Source organism: Fundulus heteroclitus, chromosome 12 (genome assembly GCF_011125445.2).
Source record: "Fundulus heteroclitus isolate FHET01 chromosome 12, MU-UCD_Fhet_4.1, whole genome shotgun sequence".
Taxonomy (NCBI): Eukaryota; Metazoa; Chordata; class Actinopteri; order Cyprinodontiformes; family Fundulidae; genus Fundulus; species Fundulus heteroclitus.
The window spans coordinates 7,654,593-7,678,821 of NC_046372.1; the positions used below are offsets into that span (position 1 = coordinate 7,654,593).

At 43.2% G+C, this 24,229-nt stretch overlaps 1 protein-coding gene across 2 annotated transcripts in view; it reads left to right on the forward strand.

Annotated features, from left to right (window-relative positions):
- Positions 1-24,229, forward strand: part of LOC105931412 (zinc finger SWIM domain-containing protein 6) — a 73,060-nt gene that overhangs the window by 43,782 nt on the left and 5,049 nt on the right. Inside the window, exons 2-13 of one of the 2 annotated variants that reach the window (XM_021320225.2) lie at positions 1,833-2,189; positions 4,602-4,750; positions 7,911-8,061; positions 9,427-9,597; positions 10,585-10,755; positions 10,872-11,018; positions 12,511-12,657; positions 13,028-13,288; positions 14,539-14,674; positions 21,605-21,762; positions 22,570-22,733; positions 24,106-24,187. In XM_021320225.2, the coding sequence (XP_021175900.2) occupies positions 1,833-2,189; positions 4,602-4,750; positions 7,911-8,061; positions 9,427-9,597; positions 10,585-10,755; positions 10,872-11,018; positions 12,511-12,657; positions 13,028-13,288; positions 14,539-14,674; positions 21,605-21,762; positions 22,570-22,733; positions 24,106-24,187 (2,094 nt within the window). Of the gene's footprint in view, positions 1-1,832; positions 2,190-4,601; positions 4,751-7,910; positions 8,062-9,426; positions 9,607-10,584; positions 10,756-10,871; positions 11,019-12,510; positions 12,658-13,027; positions 13,289-14,538; positions 14,675-21,604; positions 21,763-22,569; positions 22,734-24,105; positions 24,188-24,229 lie in introns of both variants that reach the window. The other variant, XM_012870085.3, reaches the window with a different exon arrangement.

Below are 24,229 nucleotides of genomic sequence, written 5' to 3' on the forward strand. Positions count from 1 at the left end.
TTTTGAACAAGGGTCTGTATAATTCATGCTGGGACCAGCGTGCTCACGGCGTCTTTTCACCGTTCCACTTGTTGTGCGTCAGAAGTTTCACGCATCTGGGCGGATCTCGGTCGGAAAAACAGCCGCCGCTGGTTGTCGTGTGCAGGCGCGTCTCATTTGAATCTGAACGTCGACAAAACGTTTGCTTATTTTAGTGTTTTCACTTGAAAAAGTGACACTCGTACACTATTTACATGCATCGCACACAGGCTGATACATTTTAAGGGTTTCATTTCTATTGTTGTGGACAATTATGGCTGACAGCTAATAAAAAAAACACAGATTCATCCTCACAGTAAATTAGAATATTATATGAGACGAATAAAAATGATATGCAATCCAGACATATGAGCCTACTGAAAAGTAATGTCCCTTGTGCTGTACAGTATATGCAATCAATATTTCAATGCTTGGCAGGGCCTCTTTTTGCATGAATTACTGCGTCAGTGCAGTGTAGCATGGAGGAGATGGGCCCGTGGTTCTGCTGATGTTTAATGGAAACCCGGGTTGTATTAATAGCAGCCTTCAGGTCATCTGCATTGCTGGGTTTGATGTCGCTTATGTACCTCTTGACGATACCTGAATATCTGAACCCCACAGAGAGTCTAGCAAAGACCTTTAGATCATGGAGTGCTCTAAAATGTCCTGGCAGGGGGCTGTTTTGACTTTGGACTGGATAAAATACTGCAGAACCACACCAGCAGTGGGTTCTGCAGTATCCCACTGACTGTGAAAACTTCTCAGGCGTCCTAAAGCAGCCTAGATTGTATACTCCATACTACCTCCAGATTATTGGGCCTTAATTTCCAAATGAGATGCAACTTTTACATTAAGATGAAAAGAGGACTTTGGACCACTTGGCAACAGCCCGGTCCCTTTTTCTCCTTTGCTCAGGTGAGATGTTCTCGTTGTCTCTGGTTCAGGAGTTGCTTTAACTCGAGGAATGAGCCACCCAAACACAGAATGCGTCTTTTGTTGTGACTCTTGAAGCTCCGCCTCCACCTCAAGCCACATCCTGTAAACCTTCCCCAAACTCTCAAATGGCTTTCCTTCACAATCCTTTCAAGCCTACAGTTATACGGATTGCTTGTGAACCTTTTCTACTTTTTTTTTCTTCCACTCAACTTTCTATTAAAGTCCTTGGATAAAGCAGTCTGCGAACAGTCAGCTTCTTTAGAAATTACCTTCAGTGGCTTACTCTCCTCGTGGAGACAGTCAATAACTGTCTTCTAAACATCTGTACAGCCAACATCTGTCTACCCCATCATTGTGTAGGCCATTGTGTGGTCATAACAAAAGATGCCTGTCTAAAAACTCATTCCTTTTAGCCTTATGTAATATTTCAATTCTCTGGGAAACCAAATTTTAGTTTTTTCCTTATGTGTAGACCATAATCCTCAAAATGAACTGAAATAAACACCTGAATTACATCCCTGTAATACTGGAGTTTAACCTTTTGAGCTGAATTGGTAAGGTTACTTTTTAATGATATTCTATATTGTTTAGATGCACCTGTATTTACATCCTGAGTGTGTTCCTTCTTCATTAATGGTACTTAAAAAAAAAGGACACATTCATTGAGTTGATCAAGTGAACCAATTTGTAGGTAACTGATTCTGGCTGCTGTGGCGACACGGAGCTCCTGACGTTATTGAGCTTCTGTTTAGAAATGATTAGCTCAAGCAGCACAAGTAGCAGCAGCTGGTCAAGTAAAGGAGTTGAAACTTGAAAGACACTTCTAATAATGACTCTTAACTGTACACAAAAATGAATTTGTTTGTGTCCTTTTGCAGGTTTCCACCTGAGCGGCACGGTGACGGACCCCGCCACGCCCTCGTCCCCGGAGCTCGTCTGCAGCGTCAGCGTCAGCTTCGACCGCTGCAAGATCACCGCCGTGACGTGCACCTGCGGCAACAAGGACATCTTCTACTGCGCCCACGTCGTGGCGCTGTCACTTTACAGGGTGCGCAAGCCCGAGCAGGTCAAGCTGCACCTGCCCATCTCGGAAACCCTCTTCCAGATGAGCAGAGACCAGCTGCAGAAGTTCGTCCAGTACCTCATATCGGTCCACCACACCGAGGTGTTGCCTACGGCGCAGAAACTGGCCGACGAGATCCTGTCGCAGAACTCTGAGATCAACCAGGTCCACGGTGAGGATACCACTGTGTGTTAGGAGGATTGCTAATGGATCCCATGTCCGTGTCCGGTTGAGGCGCACCTTCCTGCCTTCCCATGCATAGCTATTGACTGTCTAATGAAAGTAAAGTGTGGCAGGATCAATGTTACTTATGAACGAGATCCATCAAAACTATAGAGCGGTTTATGTCTCAGAGCAAGATGAGGAAAACAAAAGAGCCGAGCAAAAGAAAAAAAAGGAGAAACCCACAAGGGCAGGAAACGTAAGACCGCTTAAAAAGAAGACGAACTGCTGCTGACTAGGTTTGAAGAGAGAGAAAAAAAAAAGAGACATCAGATATAAAGACACAGGAAACTGACTTGGAGGAAGGAAATATGAGGAAACTTGAGGGAGGGTGCCATGAAGAAAAGTGTTGTGCGAGTCAGAGACGTGAGCAAAGACGTCTCCGAGACCAAAGAAAGCTTTTAACCTTCTGAGAGAATCTCTGGAAATGCAAAGCAAAGTCAAATATTCGCACTCTGGAGGATGTGTTTCTGTCAGTGTCCAGAGCTGGCCTGTAACACATGTGCAAAGGAAGCAGGAGATTGTAAACAATCTCCCTTCTGATCAGAAGTAAAAGGGAAAGAAAATAATGCAGGATCACATCTGATGCTTTGCAGTGGCTATTTCTAACTGAAATATGTACAGATCAAAAGCAGTGAGTCAGCAAGTGTTGCCAAATGCAACAATGCTTTTATCAAGGCATAACAGGATAAAATAAGAAAAAGCGAGTGCACTGCACACACATCGCCCCGCGCATTTCCTGACACTCCTGGTAAAGATGTGTGGAAATTCTGAAATGACTATTCATCTTTTATTGAGGAAACATGTTCTCATATTGGGAGATCCAGAAAAATCAGACCTTTAAATTTATTTTTGTATGTCTTTTTTTTACCATAGTATTTAATTTGTAATCCGTGACGTTGCACAAAAGCCCGTTTCTTTTAGGTACTCTTCAAAATGGGAAAGACAAAGAAACAGCCAGAAAATGACAAGAAAATGGCTCCTCCCTTCTATAAGACCATAACTACAGTCAGCACAATAAATATAACATTAAAAACAGCTGGATATGGGAAAAATCCAGCCTGGATATGTTAAAGGGGACGGATTGTGCAAAATTCACTTTTTGCATGTTTCTGTACTTAGATTTGGGTATCTACTGCTTCTACAAACAGTCCAAAAGCTAGAAAAAAATAAAAATAAATATCCAGTCATTTTTTGGAAATTAGCAAATGTTTTGTTGGTGTCTGGAAAACGACCCGTTTCAAAAACCTCCTGATTATTACATCAAAATCAGAGCGTACTCCACTTCACCTAGCATCCCCAGCCAAACCCAGTCCGTCACCTAGCAACCCAAGTGTAGCTCCGCCCACTTTATCAGCTGGTTTTACCGCTGTATGCGCCGTACAATGACTGTTTGGCATGAACATAATTTATTATCTGGCATAAGCTAACGCTAACAATAGGCTGCTGATAGCACTGTGTTCATTTAAAAACGCACCATTCAGAAACCTCGCGCTGCTTCCTCGCTGGTTGTGCAGGAGGCTCCGCTTCTTCAGCTTCTGGCTCGGACTCGGTGTCAAAGATGCACCGCTGGACCATTATGCATGCGTTTGCAGCCATTTTCACCCGTATAAAGTGTGACTGTAACCATTGTTTACAGTCTTTTTAGATCTTTTACATCCAAGGTGAACCAAATTGCGTAAACTGAGACAATCCTAACAACACCGAAGCACAGCTAACACTTTCTGCTGGGGTTATTTGTGATTCAGCTGTATGCGTGTCATGCATGCTGGTGTTCTTCTCTTAAGTTGTATTTTACTGCTAGTTTTAAAGAGTCTCTCTGTCTGTAGTCTGTAGTTTTGAAAAGTTGGACTGGGGATGTGAACTAGCCTTTGGATAGAGGCCCTTTGGAGAGCAAAACGGCTGATTTTGTTCTTTTTATAAATGTAGCATTGTTTTATATCCTGAAGAAATCAAGTCTAAATGACTAGATAAGCTTGACATCAGCAAGTCTTCATAACTACAGTTTATTTAAAGTTTTTTTTTTTTTAACGCATCTTCCAGGGGTGCCAATAATAACCACAGGTATTGTGTCTGCTTTGTTCATCCTGTTTATACGTATTAAACAACCCCATTTCTATAAAATTCAATGATTTAGTGCTGGCCTCAATGCTGCTACAGTACATTCAGGGAAGCCGTGTATTTCTAGGTGAGTTTTTTTTTTTTTTGTCCTTAACATTAAACCGTGGGAAAAAATACAACTCACATCTTGTCCTGGTGTGAAACAGGTTATTCTCCACCGCTGACGCTATATTTGTCATCAAAACAAAAGCCGATGAGAAAAATCACGCGTCTTTTTTTTGTTTTTTTTATGCCCGTATAGGGGCCCCGGACCCTACAGCCGGAGCCAGCGTGGACGACGAGAACTGCTGGCACCTGGACGAGGAGCAGGTCCAGGAGCAAGTCAAGCTGTTCCTGTCCCAGGGGGGCTACCACGGCTCGGGAAAGCAGCTCAACCTGCTCTTCAGCAAGGTCAGAACCGCGCTCACGTGGATTCGTCCAGACACGGAACAGAAAACTCACTCACTCTCACCCTGTGTGTAGGTTCATGTCCCTCCCTTTGAGATTTCTTACCGAGATCCATGGGTCCCTTTTTTAATAGACGTTTTCTCCCACTGTCTTGTGCGTTTGCATCACCCTTTGGTTCCTCACGAAACGGGAATAAAAGAAAGCAGACGGTGCAGATACATTAAAGGGCAGGCCTTGTCTTCGCTCGGGCTAATTGTAGGAGTGCTGGAACAGAAAGAGAGGGAGAAAAAAAAAACAGGTATAGAAAGTGAGAAGCCTGGCACTACCCACCGTATATTAAACGCTTACATGACAGATGTTTGCCTCGCTCAGTTGCCTGCTATTACAGTGGCTGAGCTAGGCCAGCATTAATGCATTGTGTGCTATGTAAAGACCACAAGCCGAGGCCATTATCATCCAGCTCGCCTGGCTTTTAGAATGTCTCTCAGCTTCATGCACTTCGAAGCCAGTCATCTCCTTCAGTGCAACACACAAACGCATACACACACAGCCACGTTTTCTCAGCCACCTTGCGCAGATGCTTAAACGCCCACGCGGAGCTGCATCTGCGCTCTCGTAATTTCAATAGCTTCTCCCCCCAAACGAACGTGTCACAAACGTTAAGGATCTGCTTTTTTTTTTTTTTCTCTCCCTCGCCTTTTTTCTTTGTGACCTCTCGCTTTGAGGAATATGCAAACTCTTTGGGAAACCTCCTGGAAAAAAAAAAAAAAAAAAACTGTTGAGGTGGTGTGAAGCGAATTTGCAAGTTGTCTGAGATATTTTCAAGTCAAGCAGAAAAGAAAAGGCAAGGACAGGGGTAGTGATCTCTCAAAAGCACTTCAGAACCAACGTAAACAAGCTAAAGTGAGAGGCATGTAGTCATGACACTCGTTCAGCCGTTTCCTTTTGTGAAATAATTTACTGAGTTTAGCATGAAAGGGTGGCGGTTACGGAGGCTGGCATGTATTTGATGGAAATTTTGTGCAGATTTTGTTCAAGACTTGCAAAAAATTTATATTTTTTAGCATTCTATTAAAGAAATTGGCTTAAAGTTTCTTTGATCTGTGAGGTTATTTGATTAATTCCTTTACAGTTGGGCCTTGAAAAACACAGGAAACAAGGCCCAGTTATCAGTAACAAACGCTAACAAATTAAAGCAGAAACTTCATATGATGATATTTTATGTGTTTATTAGTTACAAGCTGTTATCCTGGGGTGTTAAAAAGTTATTTTTCCAGCTGTTGCTGAGCATTGCCAGTCAACTGGCTGAAGGAGACCGGCAACACTTTCTGCTTTGCATCCACTGCCGGCTTCACTCAGTATTTACTGTTCTGCTCAATAAGAAGGTTCACTTGTAAACAAATACTGCAATTAGTTTTTTTCTAAAATGTTCTATATTTCTCAAAACAGCAATAAATATAGCAAAGCCCAAAACTGTTCATACCCCTTCTAGAATTAGATTTAATGTTGTTTTCATTCTGAAACTAAACTTGACAGCGTTGTTTTCTAACTAGCATCAAACTGGAACGTACTCAATTGACTTTGAATTTGTCTGTATACTTGGACTGGATAGACTATGTATAGTTCTTTGTTTAACTTTGATTTATTTTATTCCCTTTAGACCAATTTGTTTTATGAATTAACACTATAAAAAAAAAATCAACTGAACCGAATTGAATTTAAGCAAGAAGTTTGTTTGTAACCCGGAAAGGACAAAGGACTCCTAAAACGTGGCATACTGCAGAGGTATCAGAAAATAATTCATCGTTCTTCCTTTCACCTTTTGTTGGCAGAAATTATTTTAACCCTCCTCAATAATTATTGGAAAACTCTTCATGGGCACTACAACATTCAAACGCTTCTTTCACCTGCCAACAAGCTTGTCGCATGTCTCCAGTGCTGTCTCTATTAGCTCCCTAAACAGATGCTTTATTAGATTCAATTTAGGTTTTCATAACTTCACTGTTTATATTGTTTATATATTATTATAATATATTATTTGATTTGCATTAGGAGGAGTAAAATTGTTGCTTTTTATTTTTCAAAGAAAAGAATGCTTTGCGTTTTTGTTTAAAGGTATTGTCTAAAAATTGAGATGCCACAATATCCATAATTTATTTATCTATCTATCTGCCAATTTTTAATCTCTTTTATTGTTTAAATACTTAAGGTTATAAATATGAAAGCCTGCTATGGTAAATGTCTACATTGTTGTCAGTAGTCACTTGAAAATATCCAGAAGTTATAATGACAACCAACCACTGAGCTATATAATACACTGGAGTGCTAATCACCGTCTGTTTGAACGAGTCGCTTTGAAGCCACCAGCCGCCATATTGGTACTCCCTATTTCCCCACAGTAACTAGGGAATATGTGCGCTACAGCATCAAATAACGAGGATTTTCTCATGTTTAAGGGGGGCTTAAGACTTTTAAAATGTCAAACGCCATATACTTTTATGTTATGTTCTAAAAATATCAAGTACTGAGAAAGTCATGTGCTGAAATATTGTGCATTTTATTCATTTAAATATATATGTTTAACATTTATAAATATATAAATAACAATATACAAAAACATATATTTACATGTGTATACATATATACATATACACATACTTATACATATATATATATATATATATATATATATATATATATTTAATATGAATAACATGTAAAATATTTCAGCACCTAATTTCCTAGTAGTTGATAGTGTTAATACATCCACTGACTGTAGAATTACCTGTGAAACGTTTTCACTCAGCCAGAAAACTGCTTGTTGTTGCAACCAAATCCTATGGGATTCTGTGAGAGTAGGGAGTAGCAAGATGGCGGCCAGTGACTTCAGTTTTTCGGCAAAATCAGCACTCCAGTGTATTATACAGCTCAGTGCAACCAACGCCGATGCCACCATAGAAGAGAGACCTCAAAGGAAAAGGGGCGGGACTTTGCCACCGGAGTCGTGTCACCTTTTTAAAAGGCCGTTATGAAGACGGCAAAGGAAGCAAATGTTGCAATAATGCCTGGCCTGGTAGTGTGCATGTGTTGCTGTGACGGTTTAGTGTGCGTGTGCCGGTGTAAACTGTGTGCGGCCTTCTCTGTCCCGTCTGTCCCCGCGTAGGTGAGGGAGATGCTGAAGATGCGCGACTCCAACGGAGCGAGGATGTTAACACTGATCACAGAGCAGTTCATGGCCGACCCTCGGCTGGCGCTGTGGAGACAGCAGGGCACCACCATGACCGACAAGTACAGACAGCTCTGGGACGAGCTCGGTGAGTGGGCCGGGGGTGGTGGGGGGGGGGGACGACACAAACACACGCCGAGCGCACACCTCTCCCGCTGCACGCGCAGGCACTGACAGATTTAGCAAGACGGGTGATCGAACCCAGACACTGACACAAAGGCACACAGGCATATTTTAGTTTCTGTTTGTTTTTCTTGTGCTTTCATGTCCAAGAAAGCCCACAGTCTCAGATGCGCTGACTTGTCGCTGACGGCCCAGTTTCTCTCCCTCCCTCCCCCTCCCCCCCCCATCTCTCTCTCTCCGTGACTGGAGGTTTGGCAGCTCTAGACGAGATCTTCTCGAATTAAAAGCCGTTTAATGCAGCACGCTGAGCCTCACCTCTGCAGTGTTTTCAAACACTTCTCGTTATATTTGGGGTAGACGTGACAGCGAGCCGCTCAGCGCGCACTTGTCTGGTTAAGATAAGGAGTGCGGCTCTTTTCCACAGGCAGACCTCAACCCCCCGCCAAGCCCGTCTCCTTTGCTGTCCTGCCCTAACGTCTCCTGTTCCTGTCATCATTGATGATGATGATGATGATGATGATGATGATGATGATCGTCCTCTCCCTTTGGTCCTCTCCTGCACTCTGTGAGGACAGGGCAGCTGTTGTCTGTTTCGGTCCTACATATTTCTGAAAGTGCTTGTGCAAATGTCTCCTTTGAAGTCCACACTTCAAACCCTCCTTCCGGAGTCCTCGTCACTCCACCTGATGTGCCAATGCTGCCTCTCGGCACCGCTGCCCCCCCCCCCCCCCTCTCTTTTTTTTTTTTTTTTTTGCAAATCCCGTCCACTCTCTTCTCTTCTCTCGTCGTAGCGTGCACATTCTCCTTCCCATCGGTTTCAGCCTTCATGTCCCGTCTCTTGTCCTTGTTTTTTTTTTTTTGCCCCCCTCCACTCCGGTCTACCCCCAGAATGTGTCTGTTCACGCATCTGTACCGAAATCACGCGCTCGCTGTAGAGCGTGCTCATCTCCGGCACTCTCGAGAGTAAAATCCCTGAATGCGCTCGGGGGTCTCCTGAGACTGTACCGTTTTTCACATTCTGTTTGTTCCAATTTACTCCAAAATGATGTGTTTGCAGGCAGCGTTGCCTCTGGATAAGCTGCTTTTTTTTTTTTTTTCTTATCCGAGCAGAAGATGGCGGCAGCGAAGAAGAAAAAGAGCTCTTCTGAATCAGATCCACCGTTTTGTCGCTGCAGAGCATGAAAGAAAGTGCTTAATCTTTTGACCTTACGGCGTAGCTGCATTGACGGGGGTTGTAGAGCTAAAAAAAAAACGCACGCTTTCCTGCTTCTGCTTACAGTGTCCCCATGTACATTGTAATATAAGTTTGTGCATTTTGCTGCACGTCCAGGCGCTCTGTGGATGTGCATCGTGCTGAACCCCCACTGCAAACCCGAGCAGAAGTCGTCGTGGCTGCGGCAGCTGCGGCGATGGAACAGCGTGGACGTCTGCCCCTGGGAGGACGGCAACCACATCAACGAGCTGCCCAACCTTACCCACTCACTGCCCCAGGGCGCTCACGGTAACCAAGGTTAGGAGTCTCGGGGGGGCCTTTTCATAACCGACGGGGCACATTTTGGCACACAAGGTCCACTTATTTCCTCGGGATTTAAGGAAATAGACCAGTGGTTCCAGACCCTGGTCCTCAAATACCCACAGTCCTGCGTGTTTTAGATGCGTCTCTGTTCCAGCTCAGCGGATTCAAATGACTGTGTGGCCTCCTCCTCTGCATGCCATCAAGTGCAGCAGAAGCCTCTTAATCATCCCATTCATTTAAGGCCGGGGCTGTAGCAGCAAGGAGGCATCTAAAACATGCGGGGCAGGGGTAACTGAGGACCAGGACATAGAGCAACACAGAGCTGTTGCCTTGAAATGAGGGGGAAAAAAAAGGACTTGTTGTTTTCAAAATCTGAAAAGTGTGGCGCAAATTTGTATTTACTCCGATAACCATGCATGAAATGTGCCGCAGCCTTTTATCACTGTCTTGATAAATAGATACATTGATTCGGGGGGGCTAAGTTCTAATGCACACCCCAGTTTTTAGGTGTTAAAAAAACTAAAGACCCTTCTGTAATTTTCCTTTAAATTTGCAATTATGAGCCGTTTGATGTTGTCCGAATCATATAATCCCAATAACACGTTAATGCTTGTGGTTGTAATGGAAAAAAAAGAAAATGTTCAAGGGGAAGGAACCCTTTTGCAAGGCACTGTATTTACAATGGACAGATGAGAGAGGGAACCTTTTAGTGTTTCTTAGGAAGAACTTTAAAGGATCCATTGTTTCAGTCTCAGTTTAACCAATGAATTACACAGCCAAGTCTCGTGAAAAGTTCATGTGATTTAATTGTATATTTCTTTATATTTGTAGTAATTTTGTTGTTCTCTCCTAAAACCGTTAAACCGATAAATAAATATGCATAAATAGGGACACTTTTTTGAGTAGTTTCCGTTTTCTTGGAGCCCAAAGATGATCCGGCCCTGACTCCCTCCTTCCCTCCTTCCTCTGCAGAGATGCGACCCCACAGGACTGTGTTCACACGAGCCATCGAGGCCTGCGACCTGCACTGGCAGGACCGACACCTCCAGCACATCATCGCCAGTGACCTCTATGCCAACTACTGCTACCATGACAACCAGGAGGGCTCCCTCTTCGACTCACGCGGCTGGCCCTTGTGGCATGGTGAGTCTGCATATATAAGTAGGTTCCAAATGAGTTATTCAAAACGCCCGACGTGGGGCCTTGGCTATCAAAGGGCAGACGGCGGGTTATTAAGGCGGGATTTGTCTCTTCCTCAGAACACGTCCCCACGGCCTGCGCTCGGGTCGACGCCCTGCGCTCGCACGGCTACCCGAGAGAAGCCCTCCGCCTGGCCATCGCTGTGGTGAACACGTTACGGAGGCAGCAGCAGAGGCAGCTGGAGCACTTTCGACGACACAAAAAAGGTAGCTGGGCTGCCTTTTTTTTTTAAAAGAAACCAAAGCTGTTGCCGAAGTTCACGTTTACAACCGTTTCTATATATTTATATAATAGTTTTCCCAGAATGCAGCTCCAGTGCAGCTGAGCAGAAATTTTACTCCTCCTTGTGTTATAGGATGGAGAAGCAGATGCTTGCACGGGCTGCAGTCTCTTCTGCAGGCGCTGCTCTCAATCTCCCCCGTTCATCTGCGGGCTTTCAAAGTCCCAAAAGAACGGGATCGCTGATACAAGCAGCTCAAATTAGCTTTCAATCAAGGGAGACTGGACTCACCCTTAGAGATACAGTGAGCACATCGGAGTGGAGTTGCTAGGCGGTACAATGAGTCAGCTGATTGGGTTCAGGCGTTTGATCAGGATGACCCTGGGGTCGCTCCTTTTCCGAATACATCCCACCGTAACAAAGGCTACGTTCACACTGCGGCCTGAAGTGACCCAATTCCGATTTTTTTTTTGCCTATATGCGACCTTTATCTGATCTTTTAATGACAGTCTGAACGACACAGATCGGATTTTTTCAAATGCGACCCAGGCCGCTTGAATATGTGGTCCTGAATCCGATACGTATCTGATCTTTTCAAATGCGACCTGTGTCTGTACAGCCGGGTCGCATTCATCCGACCTGCACGTCATTGATATTTGACAAACGTCACTAACGGTGGACCTGGCCATGCCAAAGAGGTTGACTATTGTGCGGTAACAAACACCTGTTGCAGGTCTATACAGCCCCACGGCAACGCGTTTACTCGCTGCTACGGCCGCCGGAGATGTGTGTCTTTACGTGAGAGCGCTAAAGAGATCCGTTCAGATGCACATAAAGGTTGCCTTTGTCATCAGAAAATTATGAATGAAGTCCGTATCAGTAAAGCTGCTCACGTCGCTAAACTTTGGCTCTCTTCCTTTTCGATCTTCTTAAAAAGATTACGTAGGTTGGAGAATAACGTAAAGAACGCAAGATACGCTGCAGCATTACAATCCCTGTTTACTTCCGCAAACAACGAGCACGCTTGCTACGTGTGACGTCATTGCGTCCTCTACTGCGCATGCGGGACACTTGGGCGTACGAATGCACTTCACACAGGAGATCACATACAAGTAGCATATATTTTGGAAATTAGAACGGACACGCAAAAAAAAAGAATTCAGATTTCACAAAAAAATCGGAATTGAGCATCAAGGCCTGCAGTGTGAACGTAGCCAAAGAGACCCCGCTGCAGTCGGAGAACTCAAAGGAGGACACAAGTATCGCCTCTGGACTGGGACCCTCGTTGAAATCCTTCATAATGATGTTGAGCGTGATGGATGGATGGATGGATGGATGGATGGATTTTCAGTATGCACAGTGAATGTTTGGAAGGAAAACCAAACAAAAGAGGCACAAAAACTCAAAGCTGTAAATCTGGTGCCACTGCAGTGATGCATCCCCGTCGCTTAACAAATGCTCGACCTGTTTGTTCACAGAGTTGCTCCATAAAGGCCATACCTCCATAACCAACATGGAGGGCTGGGTGGGGCACCCTCTGGACCCCATCGGCACCCTGTTCAGCACCCTGACGGAGTCGGGACGAGCGGGCGAGGAAGGCTCCAACATCTGCTTGGACCTCTCAGGTACCGAGGACGCACAGTAGCAGAACCAAACACCCATACATCTGTTATTACGAGAGAGTGAAGAAGAACACGTTCATATCTTTGTCTTCTCGTGTCTTTTTCGGAATACTAACATTCGCCTTTCCTAAACGTGTGGTTCTTCTTCACTCCCTTGCCGCCTCCCATGCCAACAAAAGTAGCGCCCTGCACTAAAGAGGCGCAGTTAGCACAGAAGCCCTCCTAATGTGTTCATAAGGTTTTAAAAGCCCACTTAGAGCTGTTCTGTGGGATCGGCGGGAAATGCTCACGCATACTGGAGTCCTCTAACATCCCAAACCCCCCCCCCCCCCACCAGAGACTGACACGGAGCGTCGCCATCTTCTGTCCGCAGACTGCTCCAGCGTCGTGACCCGGGCTGACCTCCAGCGGATGCCCGTGCAGCGGCTTCTGGGGGACGGCGAGTCGTACATGGCGCTGGCGGTGGAGACGGCTCTGATCGGCCTGGGCCAGCAGCGGGTGATGCCCGACGGGCTGTACGCTCAGGAAAAGGTGTGTCGCAACGAGGAGCAGCTGTTGGCCAAGCTGCAGGAAGTGGAACTGGACGACTCCCTGGTCAAGATCTTCCGTAAACAGGCCGTCTTTCTGCTGGAGGGTAAGGAGGGCCGCCGATTGATCCGCTCGGCCGCGGCGTCCGTTTTTTTTTTTTTTTTTTATCCCTCCTAAATTTCCCAGCAGTCCGCCCTGGTGCAGATGCGCGCAAATATATATATATACGTAGGAACGCCTCCTCCCTGTTATTTCATAACCTACCCACACACACACACACGGAGGGAGCCGAGGCATTCCTGCTAAAACAGGAAAAACACATTTGACTCCGTCTCGCTATTTATTATCCTTTCATTTTGTGGCGCAAATAGAGGCTGAGCTGTCCTGGGCCAGACCAAAATGAGCTCTTTACACAGCAACACCAGGGGTATTGTGTCAGCACACATACGGTTCGCACAAGAGCATGTGTGTGTGTGTGTGTGAATTTACAGGAGCTGGAAGAGAACGGGTGGGTTATGGGGCGGGGGGGGGAGAAGGGAGGGGCAGAGGTGGCGGTGGTAGGACCGACCGAGCCAGACTGCGCCGGAGTCCCCACCCAAACCCCAGGCATTGCCTCGTCCCCCCGGTCGCGACCACCCACCTCTGGCTCCTTTGCTAATAGAGCAGCTCGGCTCTGAGGCCTCCGCGGGGCCCCAGGAGGCCTGCAGCCGCAGCGCTCTGTGATGTGGTCTGCAGCTTAGAGGCCCCCGTGGGGGTTTAAAATAACCCTCCAGAGATGAGGGGGCGTGCAGGAAGAGGTAGAGGGAAGGAGGAGGGCACGGGGCCAAGTCTGCACACACGACCATATGTTTTTTTTTTTTCTTTTTCTTTCTTTGACGTCACGGTTTTGTTTAAATGCCGCGTGGCTTCCCTGCTTCCTGGCTGGGAGGGGGAGAGGGGGGGGGGGGGAGTCAGCGGGACACAGGAAATCATGACTCTGTGGTTCATCAGCATGAAAACGTTTTAAGTTCATACACTGCAAAAACGGAACTTAAAGTCAGTAAAATGTTCTTAAAATTAGTGTATTTGTCCTTGATTTGAGCAGGTAAATAAGATGATTTGCCAATGGAATAAGATTTTTGCACTTAAAATAGGAACAACTCATCTCCATCGTCTTATTTCAAGTGCAGGATATCTAATCATCTTATTCTAGGGGTCAAAATACTCATTCCATTGGCAAATCATCTTATTTACCTGCTCAAATCAAGGACAAATACACAAATTTTAAGAACATTTTACTAATTTTTAGATCCGTTTTTGCAGTGTACGATGTTGGTTCGCCACGAGCACGTTTTTAATTCATCGGTGTCTTCACAGCTGGTCCGTACTCCGGCCTCGGAGAGATCGTCCACCGAGAGAGCGTCCCCATGCACACCTTCGCTCGCTATCTCTTCACCTCTCTGCTACCTCACGACGCTGAACTGGCGTACAAAATTGCACTGAGAGCCATGCGGTAGGTCTTCTTGTTTTTCAAAAAAAAAAAAAAGTTAACTTCTTTGATGGTTCGTTTAGATTTTAAGGTGCTTGTGAAGTCCTTCAAAAGGGGTTTCCTCCACGTAAACTGGATCTTAAAAGAAAATGAATCTTAAAGATAATAAAAACATATATATAATCCAAACAAAAATGGACAATAAATAAAAGTTAAAAAATAACACATCATAAAAAAAATCTACTTATTTATTTTGGTTTCTATACATATGATGTAATATCAAAATACATATAATAATTTCTTTTAGTCCAGTGTTTGTAGATTAAATCCTTTTTTTCATAAAAATAAATTAATAAAAAAGCTTATATTCATCTAGCACTTGATTGCTGATGCTTCAAACAAATACCCTTGATATAGAGAAGATTAGTGCATCTCTCTCCATGTTTATTTGGAGCTCCTCACGTCAGAACAGCCTTTCCTGCGGGGGACGCCCTTTCCCCTTAATGCATCGGCCCGACGTCCGTCTGATCTCCCCGCGTCGAGCGACCGCGTGGATTCGGCTGTGGACGGCGCGCGGAAACACGCGTGTGCGCGTTAATCGGCCTGCGCCGCTCTGTTTTGATGTTGTGACTTGTGGGAGCTGGATCAGTGAATATTAATTACATTAATGAGAGTGTAATTAGTGCAGCTGTAATGAGGAGGACTCACACGCACGTAGACCGGAGTACACACGGCGAGCGAGCCGACGGGGGAGAGAGGGCGGGGCGAGGGGGGGGGGGGGGGGCAGTGATTGTTTGTCTTTGTGGGAAGCGGAGCGGATCAGGGCAGTGGTGCCATCTTGGCGATATTGTCGATCTTTTTTAGTGACCTTCCCCTCGACTCGAAGAAGCTGCTAGGGAGAAATGTAGCTCCTTTTTGTTGTAGGCTGTTGGAGTCTATGATGTGACAGCAGATCCATTTGTAGTTCTGCTGGAACCTTGGAGCAGCAGTTCATCACAGCGGGAATCAGGACAGGTGGTGTGAACCTTTCTATATGCAAGGTGCCTATGAGCCATGCGTGTCCAGAGCCACTGCCGATTCATCTCCTCTAGGCCATTGCCTCATATTCCCACCCATTGAAAAGTATTTTCATCTTTTTTCTTTTTGATTATTTTTTTTTTTTTTGTATACAACCTAAATCAACATAAAAAATTTTAAAATGTTGATATTTTACCTCAACGGGTAAAAAACCCCAAAACACTAGTATTGAGAAAGCTAAACTAAAAAAAGCTAAAAATAACCCAAAAATTTGGGTTGCTTTTGGTTTGCTTCTAATTTGCTGTTCTGAAAAAATATTTAGGAGGATTTTATACACTTTTTGTCTCTTTCAGAACATTATCTCCCTCTGCATCAACTATTATTGAAATCAATAAAATTTTATTTATATAGCACCAATTCATGAAACATGTCACCTCAAGGCACTTTCCAAAGTCAAATTCAATCAGATTTTATATATATATATATATATATATATATATATATATATATATATATATATATATATATATATATATATATATATATATATATATATATATATATATATATATATATAATAAATGCATGCAAACTGACAATTCTGGAAATTTTGATGACATCATTTAGCGACTTTTGGGAGAGCCAATAGTTACTTTACGTCCTGAGGAATTGGCAGCACCAGATCAGGAAGTGAGTTTGCTTAAAAAGTAGCAGCTGGACACCAGATTGACAAAGCATACTTTTACACATGACCTTTTGACCGCCGCTGACGTGTAGAAAAATAACATCCGTCCTGTAGCTAACTGGAAGGCTTCGTGTTTCCTTGCCTTTTAAACCAGCGTCCCCCAACCTGTCTTTAACGAGTCGGCCGCTCTCTTCCCACCCTCGCCACTTCCCCTCACCTTTTTTCTTTTTGCCTCCTCGCCTCCTCCATCCTCACTCCTCCGGTGTGAAACCGACGATTTAGAAAAATACGGCCACTTACGGGTGCTCCTGGGAACCAGAGGTGTCTACTCAGCACATAATGAATGTGTGTAATGTAGCGTAGTGTAATGTGATAGCATATACCTCCTCGCTCCCACGGGACGGCGGACAGTTAAATATAGAGGAGGAGGTAAAGTAACCAGGGCTCTTTTTAATGGACCTATTATAATACTATCATTGATAAAAGGGGAGATAAAAGTCTAGCGCTTCCTCCTTCACGCTGTGTTTTTTCTTTTCTCCTTTCCCCTTACTTTTTTTAATTTGTCTTCTCTGTCACAGTTGCTTTTATGCCGATAATTTCAAACCCTGTGTGTGTTTGTGCGTCTTGGAAGAGGTTAATTAGTCGGCGTGACACCAGCATATGCTGGCTGATGACTTGGTGCGAGTGACCAGCATTAAAGAAAATAAATAAATAAAGGAAAAGAGGATCCGCCTGCTGGTCCACAGGCTGCCCACAATTTGATTTCCGCCAGAGAAACAGAAGAAGAGAGCCGCTGCCTCTTCAGACTGCGCTCCTCTTAACCGTGCGTGAGCCAAAGAGGAGAGACGGTGCCTGCTGTTATCGTGGGAGATTTCCAAATGAGATGCAAGTTTTCCCAGAGCTAATGACTCTAGATTTTTTCGCTGTGAACCGCAGAATGCGCGAGCGAATGTTTACCGCAGGTTGCCAGAATTTTAAAGCCAGAATCGTTAGCTTCGTTTAAATGTTTAAAAGTTTGAATAATTTTGACCTGGTTTCAGTTTTGACCAAATGATTACTATATTATACCAAACAATAAACGTGCTTCTACGCGTTTTTTAGCTATGTAACAATACTTAAAGACAATTACTAAGATTTGTAGTTCTTATTAAAAGACACGATGCCTGGCAAAGCAACATAACCACAGGTTTCTTATATTACCAACCAGAAACAGCAATGTATTTTACTATAAATATTATAAATGCTTTTCATTTCATGCATTTGTATTTATCCCCCTTTGCTCTTTTACCCCCTACATAAAATCCAATGCAACAGATTTCCTCAAGAAGGCAAGGTAAGTATAATTTGTATAGCACCATTAATACACAAGCTCATTCAAAGTGCTCTGCAAAAAAATAAAGAGATAAAGGTGAGGAAAAACTGCATTGAAACAGAGCAAAACAATAAAAGACTAACAGTAAATAAAGGAATAGTAAATTTAAACCAAAAACCGATATCTTATCTAATATTATTGGACCTTTTATGGAAAAGCTGCAGTGAACAGCGATGTTTTCATTCCTGATTGGAGGCACATTTGTGTTCAAGCTGAAATGATCACTAAGTTTAGCTTTGATTGCCATGCATGAGTTGTCCTTCTACTTTTAAAAACCTTTTTTTTTTTTTTGTAACTTAGACGTCTTTGAATGGAAGGCTGATGGCAAAATCAGATGTTAATCATACACAGACCTTTTGAGAGATGTACCGTTTCAAACGTGTATGACGTGGTCCTTCTTGAACATCTCCCCTTGAAAGAGTTTGTGTATACAGTCGAGGTCTTCCACCGGATGTGTTGCGTATCGCTGATGGATGTGTGCTTGATGAATGGTGAAAGTGAAGGGTGTTTACAGTCGGAGGGGGAAACTCGGCGTGAGGTAAAGAGGTCAGTCGTCATGGTGATGCAGACCAGAAACCCAAAATGGCCTCAGGATTTAGGCAAAGTCTATCAGGACTGCTTTCTGTCATATTGTCTCAGTGAAGCCTCTTCGCTACGGACTTTGTTTCACCGTAGTTTGTCCTGTTTGGGTCATCGAATAAACTTTGGGCGTCCTTTAGCTCACCCATTTGGTCTGCTGATATCCCACTGAGCAAAAATAGTTTTTATTTTATGTCTAATTACAGCCGTGTCTCCTTGTCCAGGGATTGCTTATGACTTATTAAAGGTACGATGCATTCAGCTCACAACGAGAGATGATACCTTAGCCTGAAAATTAATGTTTGTTTTTTTTTGTTGTGAAAGAAAAAAGTAAATGCTTCACCATTTTTTTAAAGAGTCTGCAATGGGTGTGGAATATTCTAGTCCATGTTGGAGAACTCCATTATTTGATATTTATGTCCTTATTATTCTCTATATAGTGTCACTGCAGAACATAATTGCATAAGTGTTTTTTTCTTTCTGTTTCACAAATAGAATTAAACGTTTCATCAATTTAAAACCATTAAAGAAACCTGCGTCGTGTCAGGTTAGCCTTTTAGTTTAGTTTGAAGCAGATGCTCACGTTAGCATTGTTAGCGGCTAACAGTTATATCCTGCCCGTAGTTTCCCAGTGTTTTACAAATCATCCGTATCTTGCCTATCACTCTGTCACAGCTCCTTTACATTTTTTTACACCAAAAGTTCCCAAAAACGCTGCTAGATGAATGTGTTGTCAGCCGGCCCTGCAGGGTCGGTGTTAGCCAACTTTGTCAACGCAACAGGGATATAATTCAAGAACTTCCTTCTTTTACACTTCAAAGAAGGTGTCTCGTAGATACAAGGTGTCAAGTTTTTAAAGAATCTCTGGTTGCTCTCATATCAGCCCTTCAGTTCAGCACTGACGACACGTTCTGGCGCAGACATGCGGTATCTGACTTTAGTCTCATTAGCAGCTAACGGTTAGCCAATCTCTGTAGCCTCCCAGTGCTTTACAAAACATTCATATCTTCATATCTGTCACGTTGTCTCCCCCTGTTTTTGCAAGTACACCCAAAGTTATGCCAGGTCAATGATGTGACAGATGTTCCTTCAGTGCATACAGTGCCTTATTATTAGACCCCTTGTTCTTTTTATCTTTTTATCCATTTTGTTACATTCCAACGACTAATTTATTAATCATATCTGTTTTCTAATCATATTTTATGTTATGGGTCATCACAAAATAGTCTAAGTTGGCAGTAAGACAAGAAAAAAATATATAAAAGGAACAGGGCTCAAGAACTGCTTCCTTGGAGACTCCTTAAGTGTAAAAAAATAGATACAAAGTGTCAAGCTTTTAAATAATCTCTCTTTAGTGTCTGGTCAGCCTTTTAGTTTTGCCCTTCATGAAGTCCTTAAACAGACGCTAACCTTAGCTTTGTTAGCTGCCGACTATTAGCCAATCGCAAGTTTCAAGCTTAAAGCATGTGTCTTTACAATTAGAGCTTAAAATCATAGCTTAGACTGATGTCAGCAGATTAAATCACATGCTGACAAACTTCACTTTCTGATGACAAATATCTATAACACTTTAATTTAGCATCCCAATCCTTATAATTATCGATTATACATTTGTCAGTTGAACAGAATTGTAAAGAAAAGTGTTTTTAATTTGTTTCCCGGACACTTCAGAGGTCGTTTGGCATTATTCAAGTGTGTTGAACATGAACTGTTTGGCAGTGGGTACAGCATGCTCAGTGAGGATGCATCAGTGAATAAACCGTCCTTGTGCTTTTTTTTTTATTAAGCAGTTCGCAAAGAACCTTTTCCATTTTTGAAAAAAATATTTTTTTCTTTTGTTTCCTATTGAACAATGACCCAGGGCAGCTTTTTCCTCCCAGGCCTTTTGAGGAAGCTATTCTTCAGCAGGATGGTCTTCTCAAGTTCTTGTCCAACGGAGGCCTCTGGCTCTCTGGTGAAAACCAAACAAAGACAGGAATGTTGATGAGGCCTCCATCTTTACTCAAGGCTTGCTCCTTTTTTTTTTTTTTTTTTTTAAAAAAGCTCAGCTTTGGTTTGCTGTGCTACATACACCCCAGGAATCTTTCAGAAGGCCCCAGTGTGGTAGAAGCTTTTAGCAGCTCCTCAGTTGTATGTGCCGTGAACCCTGCCGTTGCTGGAGCTTGCGAGCATCTCCATTTTGCAGCAAGTGCCGGTGTTCACACTCTTGTTTTTTTTGTTTTTTTTTTCATCACTTTCGCTGTCTGAGAGCAGATCTCCCCCCCCCCCCACCCCCTCTTGTGCTCTTGTGGGCAAAAGTGAGCAAAGACAAGGCGTTTTCTGTTTTCTTCTTTTCTTTCTTGTACATGCCTTCACTCACGTGGCAGCGAGATCACATGCACTTTGCTCTGAAATTGAAACTGGCATTTAGCATCACGTTGCTTTTACCAGGCTGCTTTGATGTGTTTTCAAAAGGGCAGGTGTGTGCGTGTCTGTGTGTGTGTGTGTGCGTGGGTCTCTTTTCACTGATGTGTGTTGGTATTTGTTTGATGTGTGTCCAGCCTTACAGGGCTGGAAGGTGAATTCCTTAATTTCCCCACGGACTCAATTAGCTTTGTGATTGGCTGAGAGAAGGCCAGGTTGTGCCGTCTTCTGAAGGAAAGAAGACCTTTGAAACTGAGGTGGGAGCGGAGGCAGGAAGGGGGAAAAAAAAAAAAAAAAAAGTGAAGGAGAATAGGAGATGAGCAGGCCACAGTGGTAATCGTGTGGTGCTCCTGATGCTCCAGAAGACTCGGCCCCGTCTGGATTATTATAATGAGAGACAGAAACCAGAGAAGCTCCTCCATCCTCCAGCAGGTGTTGCACAACTCTGACTTCATTATGACCAATTAGAGTGAAGAAAATACTAATTATACCTTAGTTTCTAGGTGATTAAATGGTAGGTTGAAAGTAAATTGCAGGGATAGGGTAACTGAAATCCCCCCGGTGGCGACTTAAGTCATTTTCATTTTGAAGTCACACTCAGAGCGCCATAATGAAGACTTTTTTTTCTGTCTATGCAGTATTTCTTTCTGACTGCTCGCTACACCGAGAACTAAGAGGGGATTTCATTACGACGTTGATGATTTTGGGCAACTTTAATGTGGTTTTCTCTGATCACCAGCCCTCATTTATCTTGCTTCCTCTTTTTTTTACTTTATCTTGACTTTTGTTTTCTGGTTTTTGTGAAAGTTCCTGATTATTAAAGGAAGAAGGAAAACTTTTAAACGTAATGACGTCATATTTTAAAATAAAATCGTTTTCCCCTGTGTTTCTCCACCAGGTTGCCGGTGTTGGAGTCCACGGCGTCGTCCGGCGATCTGTCGCGGCCTCACCACATCGTGTCTGTAGTCCCCAACCGCTACCCGCGCTGGTTCACGCTGAGCCACATCGAGTCTCAGCAGTGTGAGCTGGCCTCCACCATGCTCACTGCGGCTAAAGGTGCGCATTCACCTGTTGAAACATTTATTAAATACAGCCTTAACGAGTGCTACCCCCTGGTTGAGATGTATAAAAGCTGTTTTCTTGTAGGCATTTCTTAATTTACAACGATACATACCAAGCTACCTCACTTGAATGTCAAATTTTCTCGTCTTTCCCGTTTCTAAAGAGTGGCATGTGTGACCTCTGCGTCACATTATAACTATACCCTGGGGGAAGAGGGTGTAATCCATCACTTAGTAAAGATTCCCAGACATTCAGATCGATCTAAAATAGCCATGAAATGCAAAAATGCCTAAGTTGGATATTTTCTCTGGAGGAAGGGGCACCAATAATTGTCCCACTGCTCATTTTCTTAATAATTATTTCTGAATCTTTCCTTCTCACCAAGTAAACGCACTGAAATTAAAGGGTTGATTTGTTTTCTAAGGCTTTCAGTGTGAGATTTGATGAAAAAAAGGAATTTATTAGATTTTTTTAGATTTATATTTTCTAACAGATCAAATAAAAAAAAAAAACAAGTAGCATGCAAGTAGTCTGCACAAGGTTCTTTATTAGTTTTCTAGACTTAAACACATTTACTTATCAGAAAGTACAGTTTTACATGGTTAACCTGTCAACTAAACATGCCTTTCTTTATTGTTCTTCTTTTCGTAACACAAGGTAAAGGTCTTCATTTTTTTTTAACCTAAACTATATTAGGACTAAGGGTGCAAAGAACTGTAGAGGGTTCCTTATATATACAAATACGTGCTACATTAATGTGTAATCCCATTCTAACTAAGTTCTCTGCTTGCATCCTGGCAGGTGACAGTCGGAGGTTAGAGACGGTCCTGGAGTCCATCCAGAAAAACATTCACTCCTCGTCTCACATCTTCAAACTGGCGCAGGACGCGTTCAAGATCGCCACTCTCATGGACAGCCTCCCGGACATCACTCTTCTCAAAGTTTCTCTGGAGCTTGGACTGCAGGTGTGCAAACACATCGCCGCCGGCGGCCAGAAAAAGGCCACGCGCCTCTAGCTGTAAACACGAATCAGAGGGTTGGTGACTCACATGTGTTTGGCATCCGATGGTAGTGACTGATAAGACCCAAAAAAAAAAAAAATGTAAGCAGGGGAAGGGGAACCCTTTGTCATCCTAAGAGTCTCAGGTTCTTCTAGTCTCCAAGTCTTCGCCACGGGTCGGAAAAAGATCCATCTTCAGTAAGCTGAAATGCCTTTGCATGTGCACACAATACAAATGCACAGCTACAACGATGTCTTAAATGTCTGTACATGTATGGTTTTCAACTTTTCTGTACACGCACATTCAACTGCATTTAGCAGAATCGCTGCTCTTCGTCTCGGGACCAAAGAAAATGATCTATAGGATTAATTTGTTGCAATGCTGCGTATCACATTCACCACTTGCCGTGAGCTATCTAATTATACAAAATTGGCGCTGATTTGTTTTGGCTTTTAGATCATTTTCAAAAAGGTAGACACTCATAGCTCTTCAGAATAATATTGGTTCTAGAAAGGATGCTAGTACAGTCATTCTGAAACACAAGCTTAGGATAAGATATTTCTCGTAGGTTTTACCCTCAATACCTTCTCTTCAAACGGTTCAAATACTGCCTCATATACACGATAGCATTATTGCACCATTTTGTTCTCATATTTATTTTTTAAGTGTTAGTTTTGTTTCAGATTTAATTTGCTTTTGGTCTCTCTATTTCTCCATTTGGTCTCGAAATCTCTATTTTATGTTTAAAATTATTTTTCATTGTATTTTATTAAATGTTTTTGGTTTCCCTTTTTTCTTTTATTCTATACATTTCTTATTTAGGTTTATTTTATTGAAAAAAGATGGGTCTACATAACACAAATTAGCACTAGTGTTAATGCATGGATTTTTGCCAGCTCATACCAAAAATCATAGCAAAACAGAGCGCTGCGGTGCCCTCAACTTAACTAACCACAACCATTATGAACCTTAGGAGATTAGAGCGGCTCAAACCATAATGGAAAAATGTTCCTGCATGCCAATTTCTTACGCGTTTTGGCATCTAAAGGGTAAATGACTTGTGCTTAAATAGCACTTTGACCAGTCCAACGACCCCAAAGCGCTTTACATTACAATCAGTCGCTCACTCATTTACACCCTGACGGTGGTGAGCTATGTTAGTAGCCACAGCTGCCCCGTCTCTCTGTCAGCTGCAGACTTAAAATGAAATAGAAAAAAAAAAAGGGAAAGTTAAAATTAGTGAATAATAAAAATAGCTCTTACTGTAGTGAATTTTGCATGTCAGTTCCCCAACTCACCTGTCGCTCCATTCTCCATCCCTTCTTGCCTTCTTCAGGTCATGAGAATAACTCTGTCCACGTTAAACTGGAGGAGGAGAGAGATGGTGCGCTGGTTAGTCACGTGTGCCACTGAAGTCGGTGAGTCTTATTCCAAGATGGGCTAGATCTGCGTTCGTTTTC